The sequence below is a fragment of the Phascolarctos cinereus genome, unplaced genomic scaffold, assembly GCF_003287225.1.
Source record: "Phascolarctos cinereus isolate Bilbo 61053 unplaced genomic scaffold, phaCin_HiC Scaffold_9;HRSCAF=440, whole genome shotgun sequence".
Taxonomy (NCBI): Eukaryota; Metazoa; Chordata; class Mammalia; order Diprotodontia; family Phascolarctidae; genus Phascolarctos; species Phascolarctos cinereus.
The window spans coordinates 197,661,694-197,688,580 of NW_027556402.1; the positions used below are offsets into that span (position 1 = coordinate 197,661,694).

General features: G+C 42.0%; 1 protein-coding gene across 1 annotated transcript in view; it reads right to left on the reverse strand.

Moving 5' to 3' along the window:
• The window catches only part of CFAP99 (cilia and flagella associated protein 99), a 187,339-nt gene that overhangs the window by 30,722 nt on the left and 129,730 nt on the right, over positions 1 to 26,887 (reverse strand). Inside the window, exons 10-14 of the mRNA XM_020992207.2 lie at positions 23,763 to 23,851; positions 13,862 to 14,066; positions 11,166 to 11,307; positions 9,663 to 9,814; positions 79 to 284 (exon numbers count right to left, since the gene is read on the reverse strand). Of these exons, the coding sequence (XP_020847866.2) occupies positions 79 to 284; positions 9,663 to 9,814; positions 11,166 to 11,307; positions 13,862 to 14,066; positions 23,763 to 23,851 (794 nt within the window). The remainder of the gene's footprint in view (positions 1 to 78; positions 285 to 9,662; positions 9,815 to 11,165; positions 11,308 to 13,861; positions 14,067 to 23,762; positions 23,852 to 26,887) is intronic.

Sequence of the window (26,887 nt, forward strand, 5' to 3'; positions counted from 1 at the left end):
TAAGATCCCCGCTTCCCCCCAGCCCCACCCCTCACTAATTTGTCTCATGGACACGGCTGTATTCTCCTGGGTACTGACTTTAATGCTGCTGCTCTCCCACAGGCTTCTCGGCACATAGCAATCTGTTCAGCCTTTTCCAGAAGCTTATTCATCTTAGCTTGCTTTTCCCGGATGATCTGATCCCGCTTCTCTTCTTCATCTCGTTTCTGCTGTTGCTTCAGCAACAGCAGCCGTTCCTGAAGTTCTACCAAGGACATTTCCCCAAAGAGACCGTGACCAGCATCCTAGAGAGAGCGAGCAATGGAATAATTAGGATGGAGATGCAAAATAGAGGAGGCTGAGTTCTTTTTCTAATTGTATAAAACATATGATTTAAAAAACTATGTATAAAATACTGGGATGCCTCCTTAAAGTAACTGAAAAATCGCTATCATTCAAATATTATGGTGAGACGGCCCTCTTTCCTTTATGGGAATCATAGGCATGTAAGATTTCACAGAACTTTGAAGTCAACAATAATCCCCGAATTTTACAGAGGTGTAAACTGAGGGCCACAAAGGTTAGATGACTTACCCAACATCATGTCATGACTTAGGAGTATGGCTGGTCACACTTAGCTAGACTGGTCCTCAGACAGAGCTCACAGTCAATTGCTAGGTTCGTGCTTCAAGCTTTCCTAGCTTGAAGCAAAGATCTGCCAGAGGCTATACTTTGCTGGTAAAGTGTTTGGGAACTCAGCCATCTCCATGCCATGATTGTAGAGAGTCACAGATTTAGAGCTGGAAGAGACCTTAGAGATTTTACAGATGAGGAAACTGAGGCTCAGAGAGTATAACTGACTTGCTCATGATCATATGAGACTGTAAGTGGAAAACCTGGGATCCAAAACCCAGGTCCTCTGACTCCAAATCAAATGCTCTTTCCACAGTACCTTGCTGCCTCTTTGGAGGAGGGATTTAGTGGAGGACTGTGTGAGTTATCATTGAGGTCAGGGATGGGACTAGAATCCAGGTCTCTTGAATCTCAGTTAAGTTCTCTTATTCCATATTATATAGTTCTAGTATATATGTAAAATGTTCTTATACCCTAACCCTAAATTCCCTTGGCCATCCCTGAATGATAAATCATCGAGAAAAGTATAAGGAAGTGGTAACCTAAGGCAAAGGATGGATTTTGTTGTTATTGTTCCTACTTATTAGAGACCATCTTTATTGGGGCGGGAGAGAAGTTATTTGATTGTGGAATAGGAGAGAGGGGGAGTGTGGTCTTTCAGGGTCAGTAACTTTGGTGATAGGCAGTAGGGTCCTGAGGGGAGGTATAGCTTCCAGATCCCCTGCAGGAGTAGGCTGCAGAACCCAGCCTGGCTGAAATTGCATTCCTCACCCCACCCTCCCCAGATTTCTGCTCCCAGAGAGAAAAGAATAAATAGCTTCCTTTACTTCTCATCTTGTCTCTACCTCTTCTCCCTCAAACCAACAGCCTCCTCTGTGGGGCATCAGGAACATCTATGCAAACTCTGTCTGAGGGGCAGATGGGAATCCCAGGGAAAAGGAATAGCAGGAGTAGCCAGGGCCATGGATGGGTACTAGCTCCCTGTCTGGGCTATTGGGATCGGGGTGGTTTGTAGGGCTCCAACAGGAGGCTTAGAGGTGTTGACCTCACCATTGCCTTGTCTTTCATGGCGCGGTAGTGGCGCCTTCACAATGCAAAAGTGTCCATCTAGTTCCTCTATCTGTCTGAGGTATTTGGACTGTATCTTGTGCTGTGCCTTGCACATTTTATAGGGCTTCTCAGGCTCAAGCAACACCAGCTGGTAGATGAGATGATGTTATGTGTTTAATCTTGCATTTGGCCAGCTTTGGATGGGCCTTTCAGTCTCATACAGGGACTGGAACTCAACAATACAAATGTCTTGGATCCTTGAACTGCCTCTATGACAAGTAGCATCTCCTTTAGCTTGGAGGCCAGCTGATCAACATTCCGATGACTTTGGCAGCTATGTGGAGAATAGTTTGGAGAGGGGAAGAGCCTGGGATAGGGAGATCATTTGGGATGATAAATTGTGATAGTCCAAAGAAGAGGTGGTGGGAATGTGAACTGGTGTAAGTAAAGAGAAGGGGACAGATGCCAAAGGAATTGTGGCAGTAAAATTGACAAGACTTGGCAACTAATCGGCTATGGGGAGTAAGGGAGAATAGAGAGCCAAGGACGACTTGGGGATTTCAAGCCTGGCTAACTAGAAACAGCGGTGTCATTGACAGAAATAATGGAATTGAGAGGAAAAGATGACTTCTATGTTGAACATGCTGAATTTGACATGCCCACAGCTGAAAATGTTTAATAGGCAATTAGTGATCAATTAGAGATCCAGGGCCATTGCTTAGAAGAGAGACTAGTGCTGGACATAAAGATCTGATGACCATCTGCTTAGACACAATAATTGAATTCATAGGGGCTGATGAGATCACCAAGACAGAGAGTGCACAGAGAAGAGGGCTCTGGACAGTCCCGTGGGGCACATCCACAGTTGGCAAATATGACATGGATGGTGGTCCGTCAAAAGAAACTAAGAACAGCCAGAAAGTTAGGAGAAAAACCATAAGGGAGCAATGTCATGGCAATGCAGAAAGGTGAAAATGTCCAGGAGGAGGGCATAATCAGTAGCATCAAATACTACAGAGAGGTCACAAAGGATGGAGACTGAGAAAAGGTCATTGCATTTGGCAATTAAGAGATCGTTGGTAGCTTGGAGAGTGTAGTTTTGGCTGAGTGGTGAGGTTAGAAGCTCAATTACCTGGGTTGAGAAGTGAGAAAAAAAAGAAGCAAGGAGTATAGACATTTTTTTCAAGGAGTTTGAGAATGGAAGGAGGGGTAAAAGAGGATAGCTTGAGGGAACGGCAGGGACTAGTGAGAGTTTTTTAAATGGGGGAGAGATAGAATCTGGGGGGAAAGGGGCCACCTAGATGTGGCTCATTGCTCCTTTCCTCCTGTTTCCCTTTGCTGTGAGGAAACAGATGACCACAATTGCATACTAGGATGGGGGAGGGCAATTAAGAGCATCAGGATAAATAGTTCCTCTGTTTACATAAGTTAACTGGTGGTTTGAAAAATTAGTTTGGGAGTAGTGATTAGAAAAGGGTATGTTCTGGTTGTGTCTAAGGAGTGAAACTCTAGATTAGACATTGAGAGAACGGTGGGAGGGGAGATGCTACATTTGCCCAGGAATGGGGGCAGTGGGGCCAGTTGGTTCTTGTGATTAGTGAGGCAGCCAGTGTACTCTGCCCAGAGTGATCTTGAGCCAAGACTTTAGCAGTAAAGCCTTAGAGCTCTGCAGAAGGTGCTACCCACCTTCCCACAATGTGTTCAAGGTGACAAAGGGGAGGAGAAGTCTCCTCCAGGATATTACTTCTTATATTTGTTTCACCATCTCATACTTGGTCATATTCCCACTCCTAACCTATCTTCATTTGAAACAAAAACCAGGAAGAGCTCAACAGCCCAAAATATAGATAGACTGTGTTGAAGAGAATCTGAATTTATAGTCTTTGACACAAAATCACCATGCTGCTATACAATATGTACTGTATGGGATAAGGGCACCCCTCCCAGATCACAAATCAATCCCCCAGGCCCCATATCTTACTTCAGATCAGCTCAGACCCCAAGTCTCAAATGCATTGTCAGGATTCCTAAGTTCTACTCTCACACTAACCTTCACTGACTGAAGGGGAAGGGAAAAAACTAGCTACACAGATGCACCAAGGTACCTAAAGAGTATCTCCAACAAAGGAAGAAGAATAGCAGTAGGGGGACCCAACAGTCATAGCAGAGGAAATCCAAGAAAGGAGCCTGCAATAACAATGGCGGTGGATCACAAGGCAAGCTAGCAAGGTGAGTTAGAGCTCCTAATGGAAGGAGGAAGAGTTGACCCAGTTATCAGACTTTACTTTACATAGCTAGAATACACCACATTCAAAAGGAATAGGAGAGTTAAAGGACAAGGAGAGTGGGGGACACAACAGAGTAGTATTGTATATGTAGAAAATATCCTCAATATGAGGAATCCACGAAGGAGAGTGGAGAAGAATGCTGGAGACCATTTGGGTGAAGGTTATTAGGGGCAGAAAGAGAAGTGATTATGGATGAATTTGGGAAAGAGATCACAAGCCTGGCCAAGAGATATTATTCGTTAATATCGTGGGTCTTCATTTATCTGGACATCTGCTGAAACTGTTTAACTTGTCTTAATAATGAGTTAATCCTTCAAAAGGAAGAGGATCCAAGAAGGAGAAATTCTATTATGGGACTCATTCTAACCAACAAGGAAGAACTGATTGCTAGTGAGGAAATGATGGATACTTTAGAAGAAACTAGGTGGGGAGTGACCAACTTAGAATTTGGGATGGAGGAAGAAAGACAACCTGGACATTCACTCTCTATTTTGGAAGAGTAGGCTTCAAAGGTTTAGAGAAAGGTTAAAATTTTATGGGGGATGTCAGCCTAGGAAAATGGCTCATGGGGAGCTGTTAGCAAAAATGAGTAGGATGATAATTAGATGGTACCCGGCCATCCTGGATGAGTTCAAGTTACCAGGCCCAGATGAATTATATCACATATACTGAAAAAATCGGCAAAAGTAATTGCTCAGTCACTGTGAGTGATGTTTGGAATATGGACAAAGAGGTGCCATGGGAATGGAGAAGGACAAATGTCCTGATTTTCAAAACAGTGAAGAGAATGGGGTCTGTCAACAATAGTCCAATGAATTTGACTCCAATTACTGGCAAACTTCTAGATCACATTTTCTAGAAGATAACCATCACACAGGGATGATTAGTAAAGATATAGAAAAGGAAGTATTGATTACAAAGAATCAATATGGCTTCATCAGGAGCAGGTCATGGCAGATGAACTTTATTATTTTTTTTCAGGGTAAATACACTGGTATATCGTTCAAATTTTAGCAAAGCATTTGACAAAGTTTTCATGTTATTCTTTTAGAAAATATGAAGGGATGTGGTCTATATGATAGTATAACTAGAAAGATTTGTAACGGGTTGAATGACTGGATCCAAAGAGTAGTCATTAATAGTTCAATGTCAGCCCAGAAGGGAGTCTCTAGTAGAGTGGCTGCTCGATGTATACTTGGCCAAATCTAATAAAATAACATTTAATAAGAATAAATGTAAAGTCTTACATCTAGGTTCAAAATATCAACTCCATAGGTAGTAGGTGGGGGTAGGTGTTGTTAGAATGCAGTTTGTCTGGAAAAGATCTGGGGTTCCTACATTGGCCTACAAGGCCAATATGAGTCAGCAAAATAATAGGATGGTACAAATGCAGTCTTAGGCTGCATTAGGAGAAACATAGAGCCAGGGAAGTAAGAGTCCCATTGTTTTCTGTTGTGGTCAGAGCACATCAGTTGAAGAAATTGGGGATGAGCAGCCAAAGTAGAGAATACTTTGAGGGGCCATGGGAGTTGTTTCCCGGTAGTTGAAGTGATTACTTATGAAAGAAGGATAAGGCTATTTTTTTTTCTTGACCCTGGAGGAGCAATGCTTGGAAGTTGCAAAGAGACCAATTTTGGCTTGTTGTAAGAAAAAACTTCCTATCAAGTGGAGTTAACACAAGATGCATTACATTGTAAGGTACTAGGTTGCCCCTGTCATTGGAGGTCTTCAAGAAAAGTTTCGAAGATTTTGGAAATCCTTGTTTGGATATGATTGGACCAGATGGCTTCTGAAGAGTCCTCTCTGACATCCTCTCTGACCAATCCCAAACACATAACCATTGAAATCCTGGCTTCAACTCACTCCCAGAATATCCCCCCTTCTCACTTTCTATTCTTACTCCAATGGGGTAATTGAAACACTTTCTCACTGAAGTTGCTGACTACTTCCACCAACTGACAATCCCTTAGGACATTTGTTTGTTTGTTTGTTTTTTGTTTAGGCAATGGGGTTAAGTGACTTGCCCAGGGTCACATAGCTAGTAAGTGTTATGTGTCTGAGGCCCGATTTGAACTCAGGTCCTCCTGAATGCAGGGCCAGTACTCTATCCACTGTGCTACCCAGCTGCCCCAGGCCATTTTCTTGTTCTTAAATATTTCTTGTCTCCACCCTCATCTTGTGAAATTTCAAACAATATACTTCCCTTTGCAGCCTCCCAAATGTATCCTCTTCCAACTCACTCTTGGGTTCTCACAATTAACCCTCTCCCCATGCAAACTCATTCAGCGAATACAAATGCTAAGTCCTCTGTACTTTTTTCAACCTCTGAAACTTCCTGATTAGGCTCTGGGAGTAGTGGGCAACTGTTGGCCCCCAACCCCAGATGCATAGCTATTCTGGCTGCCCAGAATGGCCCTAACCTTCTCAATTTCTGACATCTAGTCTGAGACCATGAGTTTTGCAGGGAAGCAGATGAACTAGGCTCCTGACTGGGCCAAGTCAGCTTTTGTAGGAGAGCAGCTCTGAGATGCCCCCTTTTCTGCATTCCTTATGCACAACACTCAGAAAATAAGTCAGAAATCTCCCTTCTAAGAGTCTTTCCTAGGGAGCTGATATGATGCAGAAAGGTTCAAGATCAGGACAGCATCAACTACATCAGACTACATCAACACTGGGGAAACTAAGTCAAGATCTGAACAATCAGTATCTTCTTTAAACGATCAAACTAGCCTCAAGAATTGCATAATGATGTGCTCCAGATAAACCAAATCAGACAAAGAAAAAGAGGACAGGGTTGAAGCACAGGAAAGGAATTAGATCTAAGGTTACCCAGGAGCTGTATCAGCCAAACCACTTGGTGGTTAGACTTTAGTTATTTTAGTCCTTGTGAAGTCAGGGGCTGTCTCACTTTACTTCTCTACACAGTAAGCATTTAGTGTATGGTGAAGTGGATTGAATTTTGCACTGGAAATGCAAGACATCATTTTCTATATTTTTGATGATTTTCTTTTTGTTCCTCTTAGTTATCTGATTTTTTTTTAAGGTAAAATTTCCTTCTGACAAACAAAACAAAACAAAACAAAAACAAAAACAAAAACAAAAACTCTTGTGTCTTGCTAAATTAGGAGAAAAGTAGAAAATACAGGCAGGCTATCAGTACATGCCTACTAGTCTGGCTTGGTGGCAACTGTAACCATCTCAGCTCTAGAGCCAAGGGAGAACTACCAAGGTCAGTCAGTCAACAAGCATTTATTAAGCCCTTAATGTGTGCTGGGCATTGTGCTAAGCACTGAGAATATGATGAAAAGCAAAAACAGTCCATGTCCTTGAGGAACTTACATTCTAATGTGGAAGACAACAAGCAAACAACTATGTTGTTATTCAGTCATTCATCTGGTTCCAATGCTTCATGACCGCATGGACCAGGTTCTTCTGTCCTCCACTATCCCAAAGTCTGACCAAGCTCATGTTTGTTGTTCCCGTGACACTCTATCCATCTCATCCTCTGCCATCCCCTTCTGCTTTTGCCTTCAATCTTTCCAAACATCAGGGTCTTTTCCAATGAGTCCTGTCTTCTCATTATGTAGCCAAAGTATATAAGTTTAAGCTTAAAACAATTATGTACATACAAGCTATATACAGGGTAAATTGGAAGCAATCTCAAAAGAAAGTCAGTAGCTTGGGGCATGTATGGTAGGGAGGAGGAAAGCTTCTAACACAGGGTGGTGTTTTGGCTGAGACTTGAAGGAAGCCAGGAGATGGAGATGAGGAGGGAAGGCATTCTGGATATGAGGCATAGTCAGTGAAAAAACATGGATTTGGCAAATGGAACATAGTGTGGGAGAAACAGCAAGGCCAGGTGTTACTGGATTGTAGAATACTTGGACAGGATTAAGTATGAAAAGACTGGAAAGGTAGGAGGGGGCCAGATTTAAAGGACATCTTGAGCTCCTTTGCTCTTTGGAACACATTATTCCATTCTCTACTGTGTTTTCTGGTAAGTGCAGAATAGTCTTGTGCTATCCAAAAGTCCTTTCCTTTATACAGGGTGTCCCAAAAGTCTTAGCACAATACTAATTTTTAATAGCTTAAAATTAAAATTAAAAGTAGCTTAAACATTAAGACTTTTAGGGTACCCTGTATTGAAGGTCTTTCTCCTGGTAACTTGCAGAGTTTATCATTTGTCATTGGCATTGTAACCACTATGTGTCTCAAAGTTTGTAGCATAGGGATTTCTTCCACTTAAATCCTGAGGGGTGATCTTTTGATTGGCACATGTTCTGAAGCTCTAGACGGTTTTCCTATATTATTTCTTACATTATAGCATTCAGGTTTTTTGACTTGTCATGTTCTTCTAAAGAGACTTGTAATTCTTAAGTTGCCTCTATGCATCTTGTCTTTGCAATCAATATGTTTTGCATGTAGCATATAGTTTTCCTTTAATGGCTTTTTTTTTGCTTCTCTTCTTTCAAATTGTCCTTCACTTCTGTCTATTTTTTGTTCCCAGTCAGTTCTCTCTTTCATTTCTGGATGCCAGTTCCCTTTCCTTCTGTGGAACATCCCTCACCCTGTTCCCCATACACACTGCCAGCTTATCCCAGTTCCTTCTGTTTCTTAGTTCTCTGGCTCACCACAGTTTGTTGCAACTCTATAACCCAAGGCAAGACAAGCTTCTCCCTTTCCTGTGCTCCCCCCCTTCTCCACATGTGAGGGTGGGGGGCAGAGTTGAGTACTGTTACTTATTGCCACCAAATGGTGGGGTAAGGGCAGGAGCAAGGGCGGGGTTGGCTTGTAGACACTGCAGCAGCAGCAGCAAGGGAATTGCTGAGTGGAGGATGCAAGAGCACAAGGTTTTGGGTCAGATTGTGGTACCCTGCTTAAATATGGAGGCCAGTAGGGGAGTGGGTACTGAGTGCACACATTAGGGAATAGCCTTCTCTGCTCTTGGTTCATTGGGTTGTTACCTCATTAGGGTTCTTGGTGTTTTAGTCTATGGAAATAGCTACAATTCCTTTGCCTCTTGTGCACAGTTCTTATTTCAGAGGGGTAAGAAGTATGTGTATCAGAGAAAAGGTCTGGTCTTCCGTTTTGTTAGCCAGGGAACCCAGAAATCAGGAGGAATGTTTTGTGGTACCACTTTTAGTTTGAATCTTGAATCCAGCCTACTTTTGCATAATAAACTGTCAATGTACTTTACATTCTATGCAAACTGGACAATTAACTACTCCCTGAAAATTTTCTGTCCTTTCTTGCCTCCAGAGATTCAAGCTGGCCATACCCCATGCATGAAGCACATTCCCCCCTCATCTCCAACTGGGGAAATATTTATCTTCCTTTAAGGCCCTTCTACCTCAGATATCACCTCCTCCATGAAACTGCCCTGGATTTCCCCCGGCTAAAGACCAATGAGTGGTCTCTCCTCATTCTAATTCTGCTAGAGCACTTTGTCTGGATCTTTCCTTTTACCCTACAATGTTCTATTTATACATATATGTGTGTATATATATACATATATATGTACATATATATGCTATATATACATGTTCCCACCACCTTCCATATAAATTCCTTGGGGATAGGGACTCTATTATTATTTATCCTGTCTTGTACAGTGGAAATACTTAATAAATATTTATTGGATTAAATGGAATTAATCTTCATTATTAAAAGAAATATTATTGTATGAATATGAGCCACTCTGCATAGACTTACCTCGGTAAAGTCAATAAATCGGTCCTTTATCACAGGAAGAGACTCACTCGATCGGAGTTCACGGACCCGTTCGCATTTCCTCCTGTTATCTTCATTGATAATCTCTAGCCTCTGATCATGTAGCTGCTTGATCTCCTGAACCACTTCCTGGACTTTGAGGGGAAAACAACTGATTTTCCATGGTAGAGGGTGTTGTGTAAGGTACACACACACACACACACACACACACACACACACACACACACACGGCAGGGTGTGTGGAAGACCCAGGCAGGCAGGAGTGACCACACAAGATAGCTTTTTTCATCTACCGGTCTCCTGAGCCTCCCAAGTAAAATTAGTACAAGTTAGTACAAGGATTACTATTCCCTCTCCTGCCCCCCTGCCGCCCCCCCACCCCGGCCCATTCTGCTCCTGACTTCAGACTTTAAAGCCATGCGTCAGCTGCTGTCTCATCCTGAAATTTTCTTTAATGCCTAGGGCCTTCTTGCTCTGGTATATACCTTTGTCAGGCCAGTTGCCTTCTCCCATTGATGAATTCCTTCTGGATCTCCATTTTCTGGGATGAAGGTGGGAGCCAATCATCTTTCCCCTCCTGGCCCTGCTTCTAATTTTCTGACTTCAAAACCATGCCTCTGCATTGGATGTCTTAATTCCTTCCCCACTGCTCCACTTTGTTTTTTGGCTCTCTTTTGTGCATTGTCTTCTCTCATTAAAATCTTCTTTCCTTCCTTCCTTCCTTCCTTCCTTCCTTCCTTCCTTCCTTCCTTCCTTCCTTCCTTCCTTCCTTCCTTCCTTCCTTCCTTCCCTTCTTCCTTCCTTCCTTCCCTCCCACTCTTTTTCTCCCTCTTTCTCTTCTTCCTTCCTCCCTTCCTTCTTCCTCCCTCATCTCCATTCTTTCTTCCTCCCTCCTTCCCCTCTTTCCTTCTGCTTTATAAATGAGGAGCTAAGGAACACAGAACAGGTGATGTGGTTTGACCGATGTCACCCAGCCAGTTAGTGCTGAAGCCAGTCATTGACAGGGATATACCAAACAGTGAGGCAGACAAGATCCGTGGTTGACTTTCCCTTCATTCGTGTACTTTATAGGCTTCTGGCTGCTCCTGACTTCAAAACCATGTCTCAGCTGCTGTCTCATCCTGAAATTTTCCTCAATGGATGACACATTACACCTAGGACAGACTTTAGAGATCATCTGCTCCAATTTTCCCACTTTATAGATAGATAAACTGAGGCCCATGGGGATGAAGGTTCTTACTCAAGGCTACACAGCAAATAAAGTGACAGAGCTGGGATTTGAACTCCAGTGCCCTAACCCCTAACTCCAAATCCAGCGCTCCTTCCACTAAACAAGGTTGTCTAGATAAGAACGAGTTTGTAACCTTGGCTTTACCTCCTCCCACCCTGACACGCCACCACCCCGCCCCAACAATTTTTTGCTCCTGTGGCCACAATATTGAATATTTCTAAGTGCCCCCCAGCCCTAGTCTGGTCCCCTAATACCCAGTTGCTGCTTGGTTTTCCGCAGCTTCGCTTGGACAGTCTTCACATTTTTGTGTCCCTCTGTCACTTGGTCAATAATTTTTTTCCTTTTCTTTTTTTCTTTAAGGCACTGCTTCATGTACTCGTTCTTCAGCTTTGCTATCTATTTCTCACAACGTCACCAAAGTGGGGGGAGGAAGGGAGAGACAGAGGGGGAGGGAGAGGGGGAGAGACAGAGACAGAGACAGAGAGAAAGAGAAGAGAAATGAGAAAAAAAAAACACGTCAACGTGACCAGTAAAACACAAGCTCCTGAACCAGAGAATTTACAGCTGAAATAGAACAGAGATCCTCCCCATTTCACATGATGGCTTCCTCCCAGCCTGTCTGGTCTTAATTAATGGCCAGCTAACTGAAGCCCCACCCTCCTCCTGAGCCCCTGGCTAGGCAGTGATTGGGCTGTGGAGGGGTCAGGAACTGTGTGGCCTTTGGCAAGTCACGGAACTTTCCTGGGCTTCATTTTCCCCATTTACAAGAAAGAACAAAGTCTGTTTAGATGGTCTCTAAGGTCCCTTGAAGCTCTAAATTCCACCATCCCTTGACCGCTCAACACTTTACACTCAGGCACCCCTTTCATTAGACAGTAGACTAATTTGGAATTTAGTTTACCAAAGGGAGAGAAGGCACTGCCAGATCTTCATGGACTTAAGAGCCCAAAGATCCGAGTCAGAGTCTTAGCTCTTGTACTTATTGTGCGTTCTGGCATGATTCACTTAACTGCCCTAAGCCTCAGTTTACTGTTCTGTAAAATGTGGGAATCAATGCCTTCCAAGATTCCTTCCAGCTCTAAAAATCTATGCATCTATAAATCTACAAATTTAGCAAAGATTAAAATCTCCTAAATCAAGGAGACTGACGTGGTTTCTAGCCTGGCAAAATCAAATCCAAATTCTAATCCAAATGGTGCTTTCAGTACTGGGAGAGAGGTGTGATTTTGCTAGGATCATGGGAATATGGAACTGTAGAGCTGGAAGAGATCTGAGACACCATCTAGTTTGGATTCAGTCAAAGAGCCACACTTTAGGACCTAGAGGGCCACATGTGGCCTTGAGGTCACAGGTTCCCCACTCCTGATTTAGTCCAACCCCTTCATTTTATAAATGGAATCTCAGAGAAGAGAAATGACTTGCATAAGATCATATACAGTGTCAGAATTTTGTCTTTTTCATAAGTAATTCCTTTGTTTTTCTTATTGAGGAGAAAACACCATGTTCTCTGGAGGTACTTAAGAAATGTTTGCGGACTGACTGTCTGGATGAATGATTAGTTGATTGGAGGGAGAAGAAATAATCAAAATCCCTGGACGAGGACCATAAAAAAGCAAATAAACCAATTTGGATGTTCCAAAGCTTAATTTACTCCACATCCCATTGCATGCTAATATCTGGCACAAAACAGACACCTGTCTGCTGAATGAATGAATAAAACAGCCAGAACCTGTTTTCACAATTTAGTTAGCTAGGATAGCTCAGTAATGATTACATACTTCAAAAAATGATTTTGACTCTCTTATTTATTTAAAAGGAAGAGAAATCCACTAACACTCACTAACACTTACATGAATGTTGAACAGAATCCCTGAATCTTTTGAGTTGGAGGGGCCAAGTATACGAATCTGCCTTGACAACCTCCCTAACTCCCAGTGATGGGGAACTTACTGCCTATTTAGGAAATACCCTGCATTGGTGGGTGGCTTTGGTTGTTAGGCAGTTCTTCCTTGGGGGGATATGAAGTCTCTTTCCCTGTAACTGTACTCCACTCCTCATAAGTCTGTGCTCTGAGACCCTGCAAAAATGTCTAATAATCCCTCTTCCATGAGAAGGCCATCAGATTTTGAAAAATGTTGATCCCACCTTCCTCTTGCCCCTAAAGCTTCTCTCTGAGTTAAACAGGGCCAATTTCTTCAGCCGATGTTTGTATACGTCACTTGTGAGGCATAGTTTTTGAGTACCTGTACCATTCTGCTGCCTGGGCACGTACTCTATCTTATCTCTGCCCTTCCCAAAATGTAGTGCCCAGAATCAAACACTATATTAAGCCAGGTACTGTGTTAAGCACTTTTACAAATATTATCTCCTTTGATGTTCACAACAACCGTGACAAGTAGGTGCTAATATTACTCCCATTTTAGCCTCCTTTTTTTTCTTCTTCTTCTTTTTTAAGGCAATTGGGGTTAAGTGACTAGCCTAGGGTCACACAGCTAATAAGTGTTAAGGGTTTGGTCTGAGGCCAGATTTGAACTTAGGTCCTCTTGACTTCAGGGCTGGTGCTCTATCTACTGCACCACCTAGCTGCTCCTATTACTCCCATTTTAAAGATGAAGAAACTGAGACAGAGGTTAAATGACTTGCCCAGGGTCAAAAAGCTAGTGAGGGCCTGAGGTCACATTTGAACTCAGTTCTTCCTGACTCCACACCCAGCATTCTATCCACTATATCACCTAGCTACCCTTACTTAATTCAGTCTAAAATGCCATGAGATTGTTTTGGGTTCCCAAGAGCCAAAACAGAAATAAATAAATAGGGTTTTTTGTTTTGTTTTGTTTTGTTTCTTTTAGTAAAAGTCAATGTCAACTTCTTAGCTTTGTTGTCTGCAAATCAGGAAAAAACAAAATTATAAGCCAGCCCTTAACCTATTAGGAGGAACCAGGTACATCACCATTTCTTTCTTCTGATTGGCTTTCTTATTGTTCTCTTTAATTAGGTTCTGATGCTGCATAATGGCTTCTTCCCGGCTTAGCTTCCCCAGTAGAATCTGGTGCTCAGCCTTAGCCAGCTTCTCCTCTAACTCTTTTTCTTGTATTTTCTTTTGGCGCTCTATGAATTCTGAGAAGCCTTTTTGCCCTTGCAGGAGGTCTTCAATCCTGGGATCAGGAGAGGAGGAAGAACAGCAAAAAAAAAATCAATAAGAAACTACTTACTAGTCAATTCATCTGAGCCTTAGTTTCCCCATCTGTAAAATAGGGACAATTATATTTGCTCTGTTACACTCATGGTATTACGGAAATGTATGATTGTTAGGGGATCTGTTACATGAGTAAGAATGTGACAGGGGCTAGAGGTGGTTATTTAATTGACAAGCATTTATTGAGAGGATGGAGAACAACTCTCTTGGGTACTGTGGCTGGTGCTATGTCATTATGAAACATGATTCTTGCCCTCAGGAAGTAAACACTCCAACACTGGTTGGAGAAGACATATTACACAGCTATATAGTATTACACAGAAAACAGAAAGTGACATGTAAAGAAATAAAAAATAATATCATAAAATTGTGGGAATTCACTGGGGAAAGAGCTGGACCCTTCTCCTTCAGGGAGAGGAGGCTCTCTCAGCTCAAACACCGGCAAACTCCTCGTTACACGTGCATAATTTACCTGATGGCACTCCACAAAAATGCAGTTTTATTATTTTTTTCTTTCAGCCAAAGACAAGGTTTATTAGAACATCCCGTCATATTGGGCAGACTCTTAAGGAGTCTGATTGTTAGTGAGCTATTGGCTAGATTATAAGAATCTGAGCCCAAAATGCAGTTTTAGATGAAATGATGTTATGGGGGTGGTTAGCTTTTATGGTGATATTTGAGTGGTGTTCGGGGAGGAGTGAAAGAGGGATAATACCTGTGAGTATCAGGGAGGACAGGAAGAGAGTGAGGGGTGTGGTTTCATGAATATGAACTTCTGTATTCAGAGAGAAAGCTTGACTGGAACTGCAAATAGAGATAGGGCAGCTAGGTAGCACAGTGGATAGAGCACTGGGTTGAGAATCTTCCTGAGTTCAAATTTGGTTTCAGATACTTACTAACTCTGTGACCCTAGGTAAGTCATTTCACCCTATTTGCCTTAGTTCCTCATCTGTAAAATGAGCTGGAGAAGGAAATGGCAAATCGCTTCAGTATCTTTACTGCCAATGACAATACCACCTATAGATAACAAACTTATTCTCCATATTGGCTGGCCCAACCTATGTTGGCTCAATGTAATACTTGGATAAATCTAGATTTTCTCTAGAAATCTGGAAGATTATGATGAAGAAAAGGAATGAAGAGAAACAATTTTCCTGGGCAACCATAACTTATCCTATAAAAGAGTAAAATCAGTATTTGCAGAGACCTCAGACTTTGATAAGCATGGGTAGAGCTGGATGGGACTGGGCTGACTTGGGTTGGGGTTCCCGGTCATGCAGACTCCAACTCCATCAGGAACACTAAGGCCCAGATTGATCTGAGGCCCATCATGAATGATGACAATTTAAAGCCATGTGGTGAGTAAGAGGAAGGTCAAAAAGAGAGCAAGGGCCGCTGATTAGGGATGCTTGGGATGGCACAGGCGACAATAAAATTGGCAGAACTACTCAATTCTTGGTTGCTTCCATTTTCTTCTCTTAGGAGAATGATTATTGAGCTAGGGAGAAAAAAAAGGTGGTTAACTGGGAATTGAAATTCAAGATAAATAATGAGATGAATCAATAACAAACACTTATTAAGCACCAACCAGGTGACTTAGCACTGTGCTAAGTCCTGAAGATACAAAAAGAGGCAAAAAAAAAAGTTGCTGCCCTCAAGAAGCTTACAGTCTCATGGGCAAATGTGCAGGCGTGGACTACATACTGGGGCATTGAAAGAAGTGTCTGATGTGATGGCTCTTTGGTATCTTTTAAATGTCCGCAAAGATATCATGCCAGAAGGTCAAGTGCAATGATGAAATTTAGGTGAACTATATCCACAGCATTGTCCTGATCTACCAGTCCAGTGAGAAAAGGAAATAAAGTTAGTTTTGTGTGTGACTGTTATTGGTGAATTCACTCTGGCTCTTGGCATTCAGTCTCACTTTCTAAATGTTCACAAGCCATTCCTTTAATAATGCATCCTAGATTTTTGCCAGGAATCAAAGTCAAACTCTTCAGCCAATGGTTTGCAGGTTCTACCCTATCCCCTTTTATTTCAGTTTTTGAAAATTGGGACATTTTCCTTCTCCAGCCTTATGGCACCTCTCCCATTCCCCATCATCTTCCCTAAAAGGTAAGTTTGTCCACGTGCCCCTACTCAATAAACGCCAGCGGCTCCCTATGACCTGTAGGAGCGAATCAAACCTTCTCTGTTGGGCATTTGAAAGCCTTTCACATTCTAGTTCCAACTTACATTTCTATCCTTATTCCAAATTAAGCTTCTTCATACACTCTATGGCTCACTCCGACTTGCCTTCTAATTCTTCTTCATACAGGACACTCCATTTCCTCTCTCCATGCCTTTGTAGAGAACATTCCTCATGCCTAGAATGTACTTCTTCTCCCACATCTCCACTTCTCAAGACTCCTTAGATTCCTTCAAGGCTTAGTTCAGACATCATGTTTTAACTGAAGCCTTTCTTGATATCCCACCCCCTCCAGCTGAGAGTGCTCTCCCCAAAATCACTTTGTATCTATTTTGTATATGATGATATTTGTACATGTTGTCTCCCTCCATAGAATGTAAACTTCTTTTTTTGTTGTTGTTTTGTTTTGTTTTTTGGTTTTTTGGGTGAGGCAGTTGGGGTTAAGTGACTTGCCCAGGGTCACACAGCTAGTGGGCCTTACATGTCTGAGGTCATATTTGAACTCAGGTCCTTCTGACTCCAGGGCTAGTGCTCTCTCCACTGCGCCACCTAGCTGCCCCAGAATGTAAATTTCTTGAAGACAGGGACAGATTCACTTTTGACTGGGTATCTCCAGTGCTTAGCACATTGCCTGGAATATAGTAAATGCTTAACAAATGTTTGTTGATTGACTAAGAGATCTGCATGATTCCCCTTTTTGAAAGACAAAAGGGCAACTGGTACAAAAGGTATTCTGAACTTGCAGAAGTTGGGTTCTGAGTTTTAAGAACCTCCATTTTTTTCAGGTCTCTTCCTTTTGTTTCTAAAGCAGCCAGGCGGCTTCTTCTTGCTTTGTGTCCCAGGTTCACTCAATGCCTCTTTGCCGTGAGCGGGGCTACTATTCAGCATTGTTTGTAATAGCAAAGATTCAGAACCACCCTGATGTCCAGTCATCAGGGAATGGTTGAGCCATTTGTGGAATATGAAATACTGTGGTATATGAATGAAATGGAATCTCACTAGTCCAATGATATTTGGGGGGGGGGGAAGGAAGACTTATGATTTTGTTAACATGGGATATCCTGGTATGGTAACTCCTTTTACTGTTGCCAATCAGCAACTTGTATAAAATTTATAGTCTTGAGAGCTGCCTTTGGCTTCTACAGAGTAAATGATTGGCCCGTGGTCCTCATTGTATGTCAGAACCAGGACTTGAATCTTGATCTTCCTTATTCTAAGGCCATGTTGTGTCATATTTTTCCACACAAAATAATCAAATAAACAAGTATTTTATTAATGCTTGTCTGCTATAAGCCAGTTACTATGCCAAGTGCTAGGGATACACAGAAAGGCAAAAAGGGTCCGTGCCCACAAGGAGCTCACTATTTAATGGGAGAGATAATGTGTAAACAGCAAGGTACAAACAAGATTACCAGATAACTTGGAGGTAATTTCAGAGGGATACATTACTAGCATTACAAGGGACCTAGAAAGGCTTTTTTGAAGAAGGCAGGATTTTAGCTGAGAAGTGAAGCAAGCCAAGGAAGCCAGGAGGTAGAAACAAGGAGGGAGAGAGCACAGCAGTCATGGTGGACAGCCACAAAAAATGCATGGAGTGAGGAGATGGAATGTCTTTTGTGAGTAACAAGAAAGAGGTCAATAAAGATCATGGGATCATGGAGTATGCAAAGAGGAGTAAGGTGTTAAGAAGACTGGAAAGGCAGGAAGGGGCTAGGTTCTGAAGCACTGTAAAAGCCAGAGGATATTATATCTGATCCTGGAGCTAATAGGGATCCTGGATCTCACTGAGTAGTGGGGTGATGTGGGAAGACCACTCTGATGGCTGAATAGAGGATGAACTAGAATTGGGAGAAATCTGAGGCAAGGAGACTAGCCAGAAGGCTACCGTAATGGTCCAAGTGAAACAGGATAAAAGCTTGCACCAAGTGGTAGCTATAGGAGTACAGAGAAGGGAGGTCCATGAGAAATGTTGGGAAGGTAGAAACGATAAAATTTGACAACAGGTTGGATTGTGGGGATGAGTGAAAGTGAGGAGTCGAGGAGGAGGACTAAGTTGTGAACTTGGGTAACAGGGAGGTTTGGTGATGCCTTTGACAATAATGGGGAAGTCAGGAAAAGGGGAGGGATTGGGAGGGAAAGATAAGGAGTTCCTTCTGACAGGTTGAGTTTAAGATGTATATGACACACAACTTGGGATATCCAACAGGCAACTGAAGATGTGGAAACTGGAGGTCAGGAGAGAGGTTAGGCCTGGATAGACAGATTTGAGAATCATTAACATAGATGGTGATGAGATCACCAAGCAAAACAATATAGAGGGAGAAAAGAAAAAGACCCAGGATACAGCCTTGGGGATACCCACAGTTAGTGGGTGCAAATACGAATAACAGAAAGAAAAATGGAAAAACTTATAAAGAGTGATACAATGTGAAGAAAGCAGAATCGGTAGGACACTATATACATTTCTTATAGAGATATAAACAATAACAGCTACAAAAATCTGGAAATGTACAGAAAATGAGGGGCAAAAAAGAATTTGTAAATCAATAAGATGTCTGGTATTACTCCGTTAAAGTCATTTTACATATTTTTTGTTAAATAAGCTATAAGTCATAGAAGTCTGGTTTTATGTGGTTTGTGTATTTTCTGAAAACTTATTTGAAAGTTTGATTTTGTTAAGGCAAATTTGTCCTATAATGATTTTTGTTAAAAAAAATTCCAAAAAATGTCTCCCCTTCCCCCAATTAGTGTTGCCATCAATGATTGCAAACATCTTTTTTTTGTCAACTGTTTGTATAAATTACTTAACATCTCTTTGTGATATGGAAAGAGCCGACTGAAGGAAAAAAGACTTACATTGAATTTATCTGCAGATGATTTGCTGAAGAACAAGAAAGAACTTAACTTTAGAAACACAGATCTATGCTCTGTGTGTCTGTCTGTCTGTCTGTCTGTCTGTCTGTCTGTCTGTCTCTCTCTCTCTCTCTCTCCCCATATATATATATATGGGGAGAGAGAGAGAGAGAGAGAGAGAGATCTAAAAGCATAGCTATAGAGCTGCAAGGGACCTTGGATGTCATCAAGTTCAACCTCTGTTATATAAATAAGGAAACTAAGGCCCAGAGAAGTTAAGTAAGTTGCCCAAAGTCACAAAGGTAGAAAAAGGCAGAGCCTCTTTATATGAACTAGTGATATGACTGCAAAATGATATTGGTTGGGTTTTTAGTCATGTATATAGAACTGTTACCAGTACCCCTTTCCCTTTTTACCCCACTGTTTTTTATTTCACCCTCAATTATGGCACTGATCAGGACTTTTAAGACTTCAGAAATTCTGTTGCAAAAAATTTTATCCTTTATTTCTCGTTTCCTTTTTTTGGAGGAGTAGCACTCTCTCCCACACATATACATATGTATTTGTGAATATGTGTGTATAAATATCCAGTGAACACCCACAGATGACACATCTGTGTTCCTGGTTCCTTACAAGAATCAAATGAGAGCAGCTTAGAAATGAGAGAGCAGTTCTTCTCAGGGATCATCTTTCACCTGCGTGGGGACCCCATTATTACTAAACAAGTATTGATCACATAGAAAAATGCACAGCACCTTCCTAAAGACTTCCAATGGCCCCTGTGCAGTGGTGGTGTATTTAATCTCACACTTCCTTATATTCTTCATTTAGTGACCATATTTGTAATCTCATCTCATTAAAAGCTTGTAATTAACCCCATGGCTGGCATGTCCAGTTTTTCATTGACCCACTAGTGTGCCTTTTGCCCCAATATGACAGTTGGATGTCACTTATTGAAAATTTGGTTTTAATGGGCCAATGATGCGACACCAATGGTTTTTCCCCAAAAAACACTGTACATGACGTGCACTGTTTTTAGCTGAAACTGAGTGTCCACATTTAGTCCTGTAACATTAAGTGTCTGACAGACAGTACTGGCTCTCTCTTCAGATTCTCCATAAAGGGGCTCCTTTGGAGCTAGACACAGCTGTTTTGGGGGGTGGGGTGGGAATCTGGTTTTTACTTTTTTAATGCAAGTCTCAGTCTTTGTAATTATTGAACTGTGAGAACATTTTTGAACAATTTACTTGTCAATAAAGCAGAAGAGGGAGGTTTTAAAGTTTAAAAAAATGATATTTGTTGGGACAACTTTAGGAGGAAGAGGCCCATGCATGAGAGCAAGAGGCTGCAGGGTGATGTAGGAGTGTAGGTGGATATGCATTTTGAGGTGAGTAGTGTTCTTTTTCTTCCTACCCACAATGCCACCTCACTACAGGTAAGGGACTAGGAAAAAGTAGTATTAATGAACAGGAACAGTAGCTAAAAGTCATAGAGTTACAAAACTTCATAGTAGGAAGGGGACTCAGGGGCATCTAGTCTACCTTATGCTGGACAGGAATCACTTCTATGATGTCCCTGACAAACTTGATGACCTTCACAGAAAGACAACCTGCCACCTTCCAAAGCAGCAGGTTCCACTCTTAGATGACTCCAATTTGTGTAGGGAGTTCTTGGTGAGGACTTCCTCTACCAAACGGTTTCTTCTCTTCAATTTATTGCCTTAAGGTTGCCTGGGACACTCAAAAGGGAAGTGACTTGTCCAGGTTCATACAGCCAGGATGTGTCAGAGGCAGGACCAGAACCCAGGTCTTGATGACCGTGAGGCCAGCTCTATACCCACTACAGCTGGCTGCCTCTCGTCTTTTCCTAATATTAAGCCAAAATCTGCCTCTTCAAATTCCACCCCTTGGTTCTAGTTCTGCTTTTTGGGGCCAAGCTCAGTAAGTCTAACCTGTCTTGAACATCCTCACCTGGCACAGTCTTCAGTTCACTTTGGATGCTCCATAGGTTGTCAACATCTTTCCTAACAGTAATCGTAGCTAACATTTATATGTGCTAAACAATTTACAGTTGTGATCTCATTTGATCCTTACAACCACCCTACATCCACATTTTACAGATGAGGAAACTGAAGCATACACAGGTTAAGTGACCTACTCAGGGTCACACAGCTAGTAAATGTCTGAGACTAGATTTGAACTCAGGTCTTCCTGACTCCCAGCACTCTATCCACTGTGCCATGTAGCTGCCCAGCTTCCTAAACTTAACTCTCATCTCTCTCGTTCTGGTTTCTGTGATTTTACTGATGCAACTGAAGTTGGCCAAACATACTTTGGTTTCACATGAGTGAGTAGGCAGGGGAAACTGCCAGTCTAAGTGTTGTTGTCCAGGGAGTTGGTCTTTCTTTTATACTTTTATTTTTCCATAATGAACTATTAAGTGCATTTAATGATATCATTCCATTGATTATGCAGCCATGAGGAAAGCACATGACTTGGGTCTATTTCTCATATTCAATCACCAAAGAGTTTATGGGAAAAATGAGGATTTTAAAATACAGTAATTTGATATTACTAGAAAATGGAAAGATTTATCATATTTCAGGCATGGATTTATGTGTAAATTTCAAGCAAAAAGGACATTTTTTTCATTATGCCCAGTCTTCTGTCAATACATCAAGGCTTCTGAGTACCAGTTCTGGTCACCAACCACCTTCTCTAGGAGACACTGAAAAATGGCGGGGCCCCAGAAATCTCTTAGGGCATGTGTTCAAATTGGTGGAATCCTACTGGGCAGATGAAGGCCATGTTCTCCCTGTCTTCCTCTGCCTTGGGGATGATAGCACTGGCTATCAAGGTCAGTTCCAAGAACTACTGACTGTCTAACAGCCAGCTCAGGGCACCCTGAACTCACGGCCCGGTGTACTGGTCTACCTTAGTAATTCTCTTTTTTCAAGTCTGATAATCTTCACTCATCCAGATCTCTCTGGGCCTTTCCCCTATCGCCACTGTGAGTGAGGGATCCTGACTATGGGACTCTGTGATGATTCCATTCCTTCAGGTGGTTCCTAAAGTCTTCCATCTCAGTGAGGACATTTTTCTGAGGCCACTATCCAAAAAGGCCAGGAGCTGTCAGGAGGGATTATGTGTGTTGTACATCCCACTCACAACATGAAGAACATGCCAGATCTCATATTAAGTCTTGGGGTACTGGGGAATCATCAAAAACTGCACTTTTCTGGGTTAGGTGGATGTCTCTATGGTTCTTTCATGCCCTCTACAGCCTCTGGCCTCTATCTCCTTGTACGTTTCTTTAAAAAACTAGATTGCTGGGGTGTCCAGGTATTGCCCCCCTACTTGATGTTTTCAAGGTTGCCAGTCCTTTTAACAAGCTGGACTTTATTCCATAGATGTTCCCAGGTATTGGCATACTAAGAAGGGAAACATGAAGAGAACAAGGCAACAGCAAGAGGAAACCCCGATGGAAGTGTTAGATTGGCTAGAAGCCTCTGGTCTGAAGCCATAAGAGAAAAAGCCTTCTCTTGGCTGTGGCAGGAGTAAGTCCCAATTGTGAAGTTGCTTTTTGGCTGGGGGTTCACTTTCTCCCCTCCTTCCCAGTGTCCTGCTCAAACTTTCTCTTGGCCCACCCCCTCTTAGAAGAGTTTGCACCCAGCCTCTCATCAAGTGTGCAAACGTACTTATCCGCTAGGGTAGTATCACCACCTACTATGATCTGCAGCCACTTGCAGGGAATTTAATTCCCAAAAAGAACCTTTTTCTATAGGAGGGATTATATTTTTCTTCCTTGCTCCATAGAGCATAACTAGAACCAAATGGACAGAAACTATAGGGAGATTAGCTTCATTATAAGTGGTCCGGGGGCTTCCAAGAATGTAATGGGATGCCTCGGGACATAATATGAGTCAGGAACAGAGACAGAACCAGAATTCTGGTCTCCTACCTTCCATTCTGCCCCTACACAGTAACATGGATGCTCAAAGTCTACTTGTGCCTCTGGTCGGTGTGTTCCTTTTCCTCATTTAGAGCCTTCAGGGAGATCAGAAACTTGCCAGTCAGGCTTTCTCATCATGGCTCCCCTATATTGGTATTGCTGCATGGGTAGAGGCCCTAGAACCCAGAACATGGCTCAACCCTCTGCTGCACATTCCTAGACCATACCAAATCCTTGTTCATCTAGTGGGCTTGCCAACCCCAGCCTGGAGAAGAGAAAATTTAGGAAGACAACGATTGCTATTTTCAAATATCTCTTCTTGTAGAAAGGTGATGTGCTTCTCTTTGCCTCCAAAAGGCACCACTAGAAACAATGGGTAGAAATTGTAGAGAGACAGACCTTGGCTCAATGTAAGAAAAAATTTCCTAATAATTAGTGAGCTCCCCATCACTGGAGGTCTTTAAGTGAATGACCACTTGTTGGGGATAGGACAGAGGGGATTTCTTATCAAATATAAGTTATTTTTAGATGGCCTCTAAGAAATGTTCTTTCCAAGTTTGAAGTTCTGTGATTCTATGATTCCCCTCTCTTTCCCTTTCCCCATACCTCCCACCCCTACTCCTACCCCTTAGTGCCGAAAAGACATCCTTTCTAGGTCAATACCTGCGAAGCTCCTTCTCTGCTTTATGTTGGTACAGGGCCTCCTCTCTGTAGAGTGCTGCAGCATTGAGTTTCACTGGGATATTGTCAGGCTGTCAGAGAAAGGAGGGTACAGAACTTGGTTTAGTCATGTGAGTCACAATGTTTAGGACCTAAATGCTTTCAAAGGAAAAAGAAAGCTGAGGCTGGCATTTCTGTCACCTTAGATCCCATTCCAAGCAGAGGCACAAACAGAGCTTAAAGCTTGAATTGAAAGCTCTCAGTGGACAACTGCTGAAAACGTTGTAAAGGCCTGCCAGATGAACTAAGTTTTCAGTATTGTTCTTGACACAGAGAGCACTGAATGTTCACAAGAGTATGTGGTGTACAGGGGAAATCACTCCTCTGACTAGCCTGCCCCATACAGGGCGCTCTCTCTCTCTCTCTCTCGCTCTCTCTCTCTCTCTCTCTGCCTCTGTCTATCTCTCTCTCTCTTTCTCTGTGTCTATCCATCTCTCTGTCTCTCTCCTCTCTCTCTCTTTTTTTCTTTCTCTCTCCCCTCCGAAGTCATATAGTATTTTCAATCTGTGCCATCCATTTGTCTCTTGGCATAGTCTGCCATCTATCAATTATCTTTTTATGGGTAATGGTTTCGCTCTCTTCTGTGAGTTCCTTGAGGTCAGTGGCATTGTCCCCCACAGGGCCCAAGGCAGTGCACACACTTAATGTTGAGTAAGGATTTGTTGATTAATTTATCAGATTTTGCAGAGGGAAGTTGATAAGGAAAAATTATTTTTCCTATGAAGATTTAAAAAAAAGAAACATTTATTAAGTGCCTACTATGTGCAAGGCATTTGCTGAATGCTATGGATATGAAGATGAAACAAGACTTGTCCCTGCTATCAAAGAGTTCACAATCCACTGGGGAGAGCTTACATGTACACAGATAAATATGAGAGAAAGAAGAGTACATGGTATAGGGGCAAAAGAGAGAGATCCACACAAAATGTTCCAGGAAAATTTGAGGAAGGAGAAGTCACTTTCAGCTGGGGGAATCTGGAAAGTCTTTTAAAATTCCACCTGGAGGTAGAGCCAGGATTGCAGAGTAAAGACAGAGAGTCACTTGACCTCTCCCAAATTTCCCTCCAAATAACTTTAAAGTAACACCTCAAAGTGAATCCTGGAACAGCAAAACTAACAAAAGGATGGGGTGAAACAATATGCCAGCTCAAGATAACCTAGAAGATTGGCAGGAAAGGTCTATATTGCTGAGGTAAGAGGGGAGCACAGTCCAGCGCCTGCCACAACCAGCAAGGCAGCAGTGAGGCCCTGGGTTCATGTACAAGGAAGACAGCAGCAGGCCACACCTGGCACAAGTCAGCAGCAGGCCTTGGGGGCAGCTGAATCAGTAACAGTGATTCCTTTGCTCAGTTGCCCATATCTGGTTCCAGGTTGCAATACCTGGGCGAAAAGGAACATTAGCACCCTAGAGTTCCCAGCCACAGGGGAGTGGGGACCCTGGTCACAGTTCCAGGGCAAAAAACAGTACTTGTGGTCACTCGCAGATCAGAATGTGGGCCAGGAGAGTAGTGACCACACCTCTCTGTAGATCAGACCACCTTGCAAGAACTGAAAACTTACAGATCCTCATTATTAGCTTTGAAAACAATAGAACAAAAAACCTGAAGCTAGGGACAGTTCCCCCTCCACCCCAGAAACAGAAACTGACTTTAACATAAAGTTAAAAGTCAGTAAATGAGCTGGAAGACAACAACAAAAAGAACCTGACCGTAGAAAATCACTAAGGTGACAGAGAAGCTCAAAACACAAACTAAGAAAAGGACAACAATATCAAAATGGCTACATGTAAAACTCCCAAAGAAAAGTGTAAATTGGTCCCAGACCCAAAAAGAACTCAGGGACAATCTCAAAAGGAATTTTAAAAATCAAACAAGAGAGGTAGAGAAAAAAAATGGGAAGAGAAACAAGAGTGATGAAAAAAGAAAATAACACCTGAAAAACCAAAATAAGCCAAATGGTAGAAGAGGCACAAAAATCCACTGAAGAGAAGAACTCTTTAAAATGCAGAATTAGCCAAATGGAAAAGGAGGTAAAAAAGCTCAATGAAGAAAATAATTCCTTAAAAATTAGAATTGGGCAAGTGGAAGCTAATGACTCCATGAGACATTAAGAAGCAATAAAACAAAGTTAAAAGAATGAAAAAATAGAAGACAATAGGAAATATCTCATTGTAAAAACAACTAATCTGGAAAATAGATTGAGAAGAGATAATTTAAGAATTATTGGACTATCTGCAAGCCATGATCAAAAAAAGAGCCTAGATGTCATATTTTAAGAAATTATTAAGGAAAACCACCCTGATATCTTAGAACCAGAGGGTAAAATAGAAATCGAAAGAATCTACCACTCACCTCTTGAAAGAGATCCCAAAATGAAAACTCCCAGTTATATTATAGCCAAAGTTCAGAACTCCCAAGTCCAGGAGAAAATACTACAAACAGCCAGAAAGAAACAATTCAAATATCATGGAGCCACAGTCAGGATAACACACAATTTAGCAGTTCCTACATTAAAGGATCAGAGGGCTTGGAATATGATATTCTAGAGGGATCAGAGGGAGCTAGGATTACAACCAAGAATCACCTACCCAGCAAAACTGAGTATAATCGTTCAGGGGAAAAAAAATAGATATTTAATGAAAGAGAGGACTTTCAAGCATGCCTGATGAAAAGACCAGAGCTGAATAGAAAATTAGACTTTCAAATATAAGACTCAAGAGAAGCATAAAAAGGTAAACAGGAAAGAGAAGTCACAAGTGATTCAATAAGGTTAAAATATTTACATTCCTACATGGAAAGATAATACATATAACTCCTAAGAACTTTATCATTATTAGGGCAATTAAAAGGAGTATCTATAGACAGAGACAGGTGTGAGTTGATTATGATGGAATGATATCCAAAAAAACAAAACAAAATTAAGGGGTGAGAAACAAGGATGCATTGGGAGAAGGGGGAAGAGGGAGGTAGAATGGGGTAAATTATATCACAGAAAAGAGGCATGAAAGAGCTTTTACAACAAAGGGGAAGATGGCAGGGTGGTGGGCAACATTTGAACCTTAATCTCAT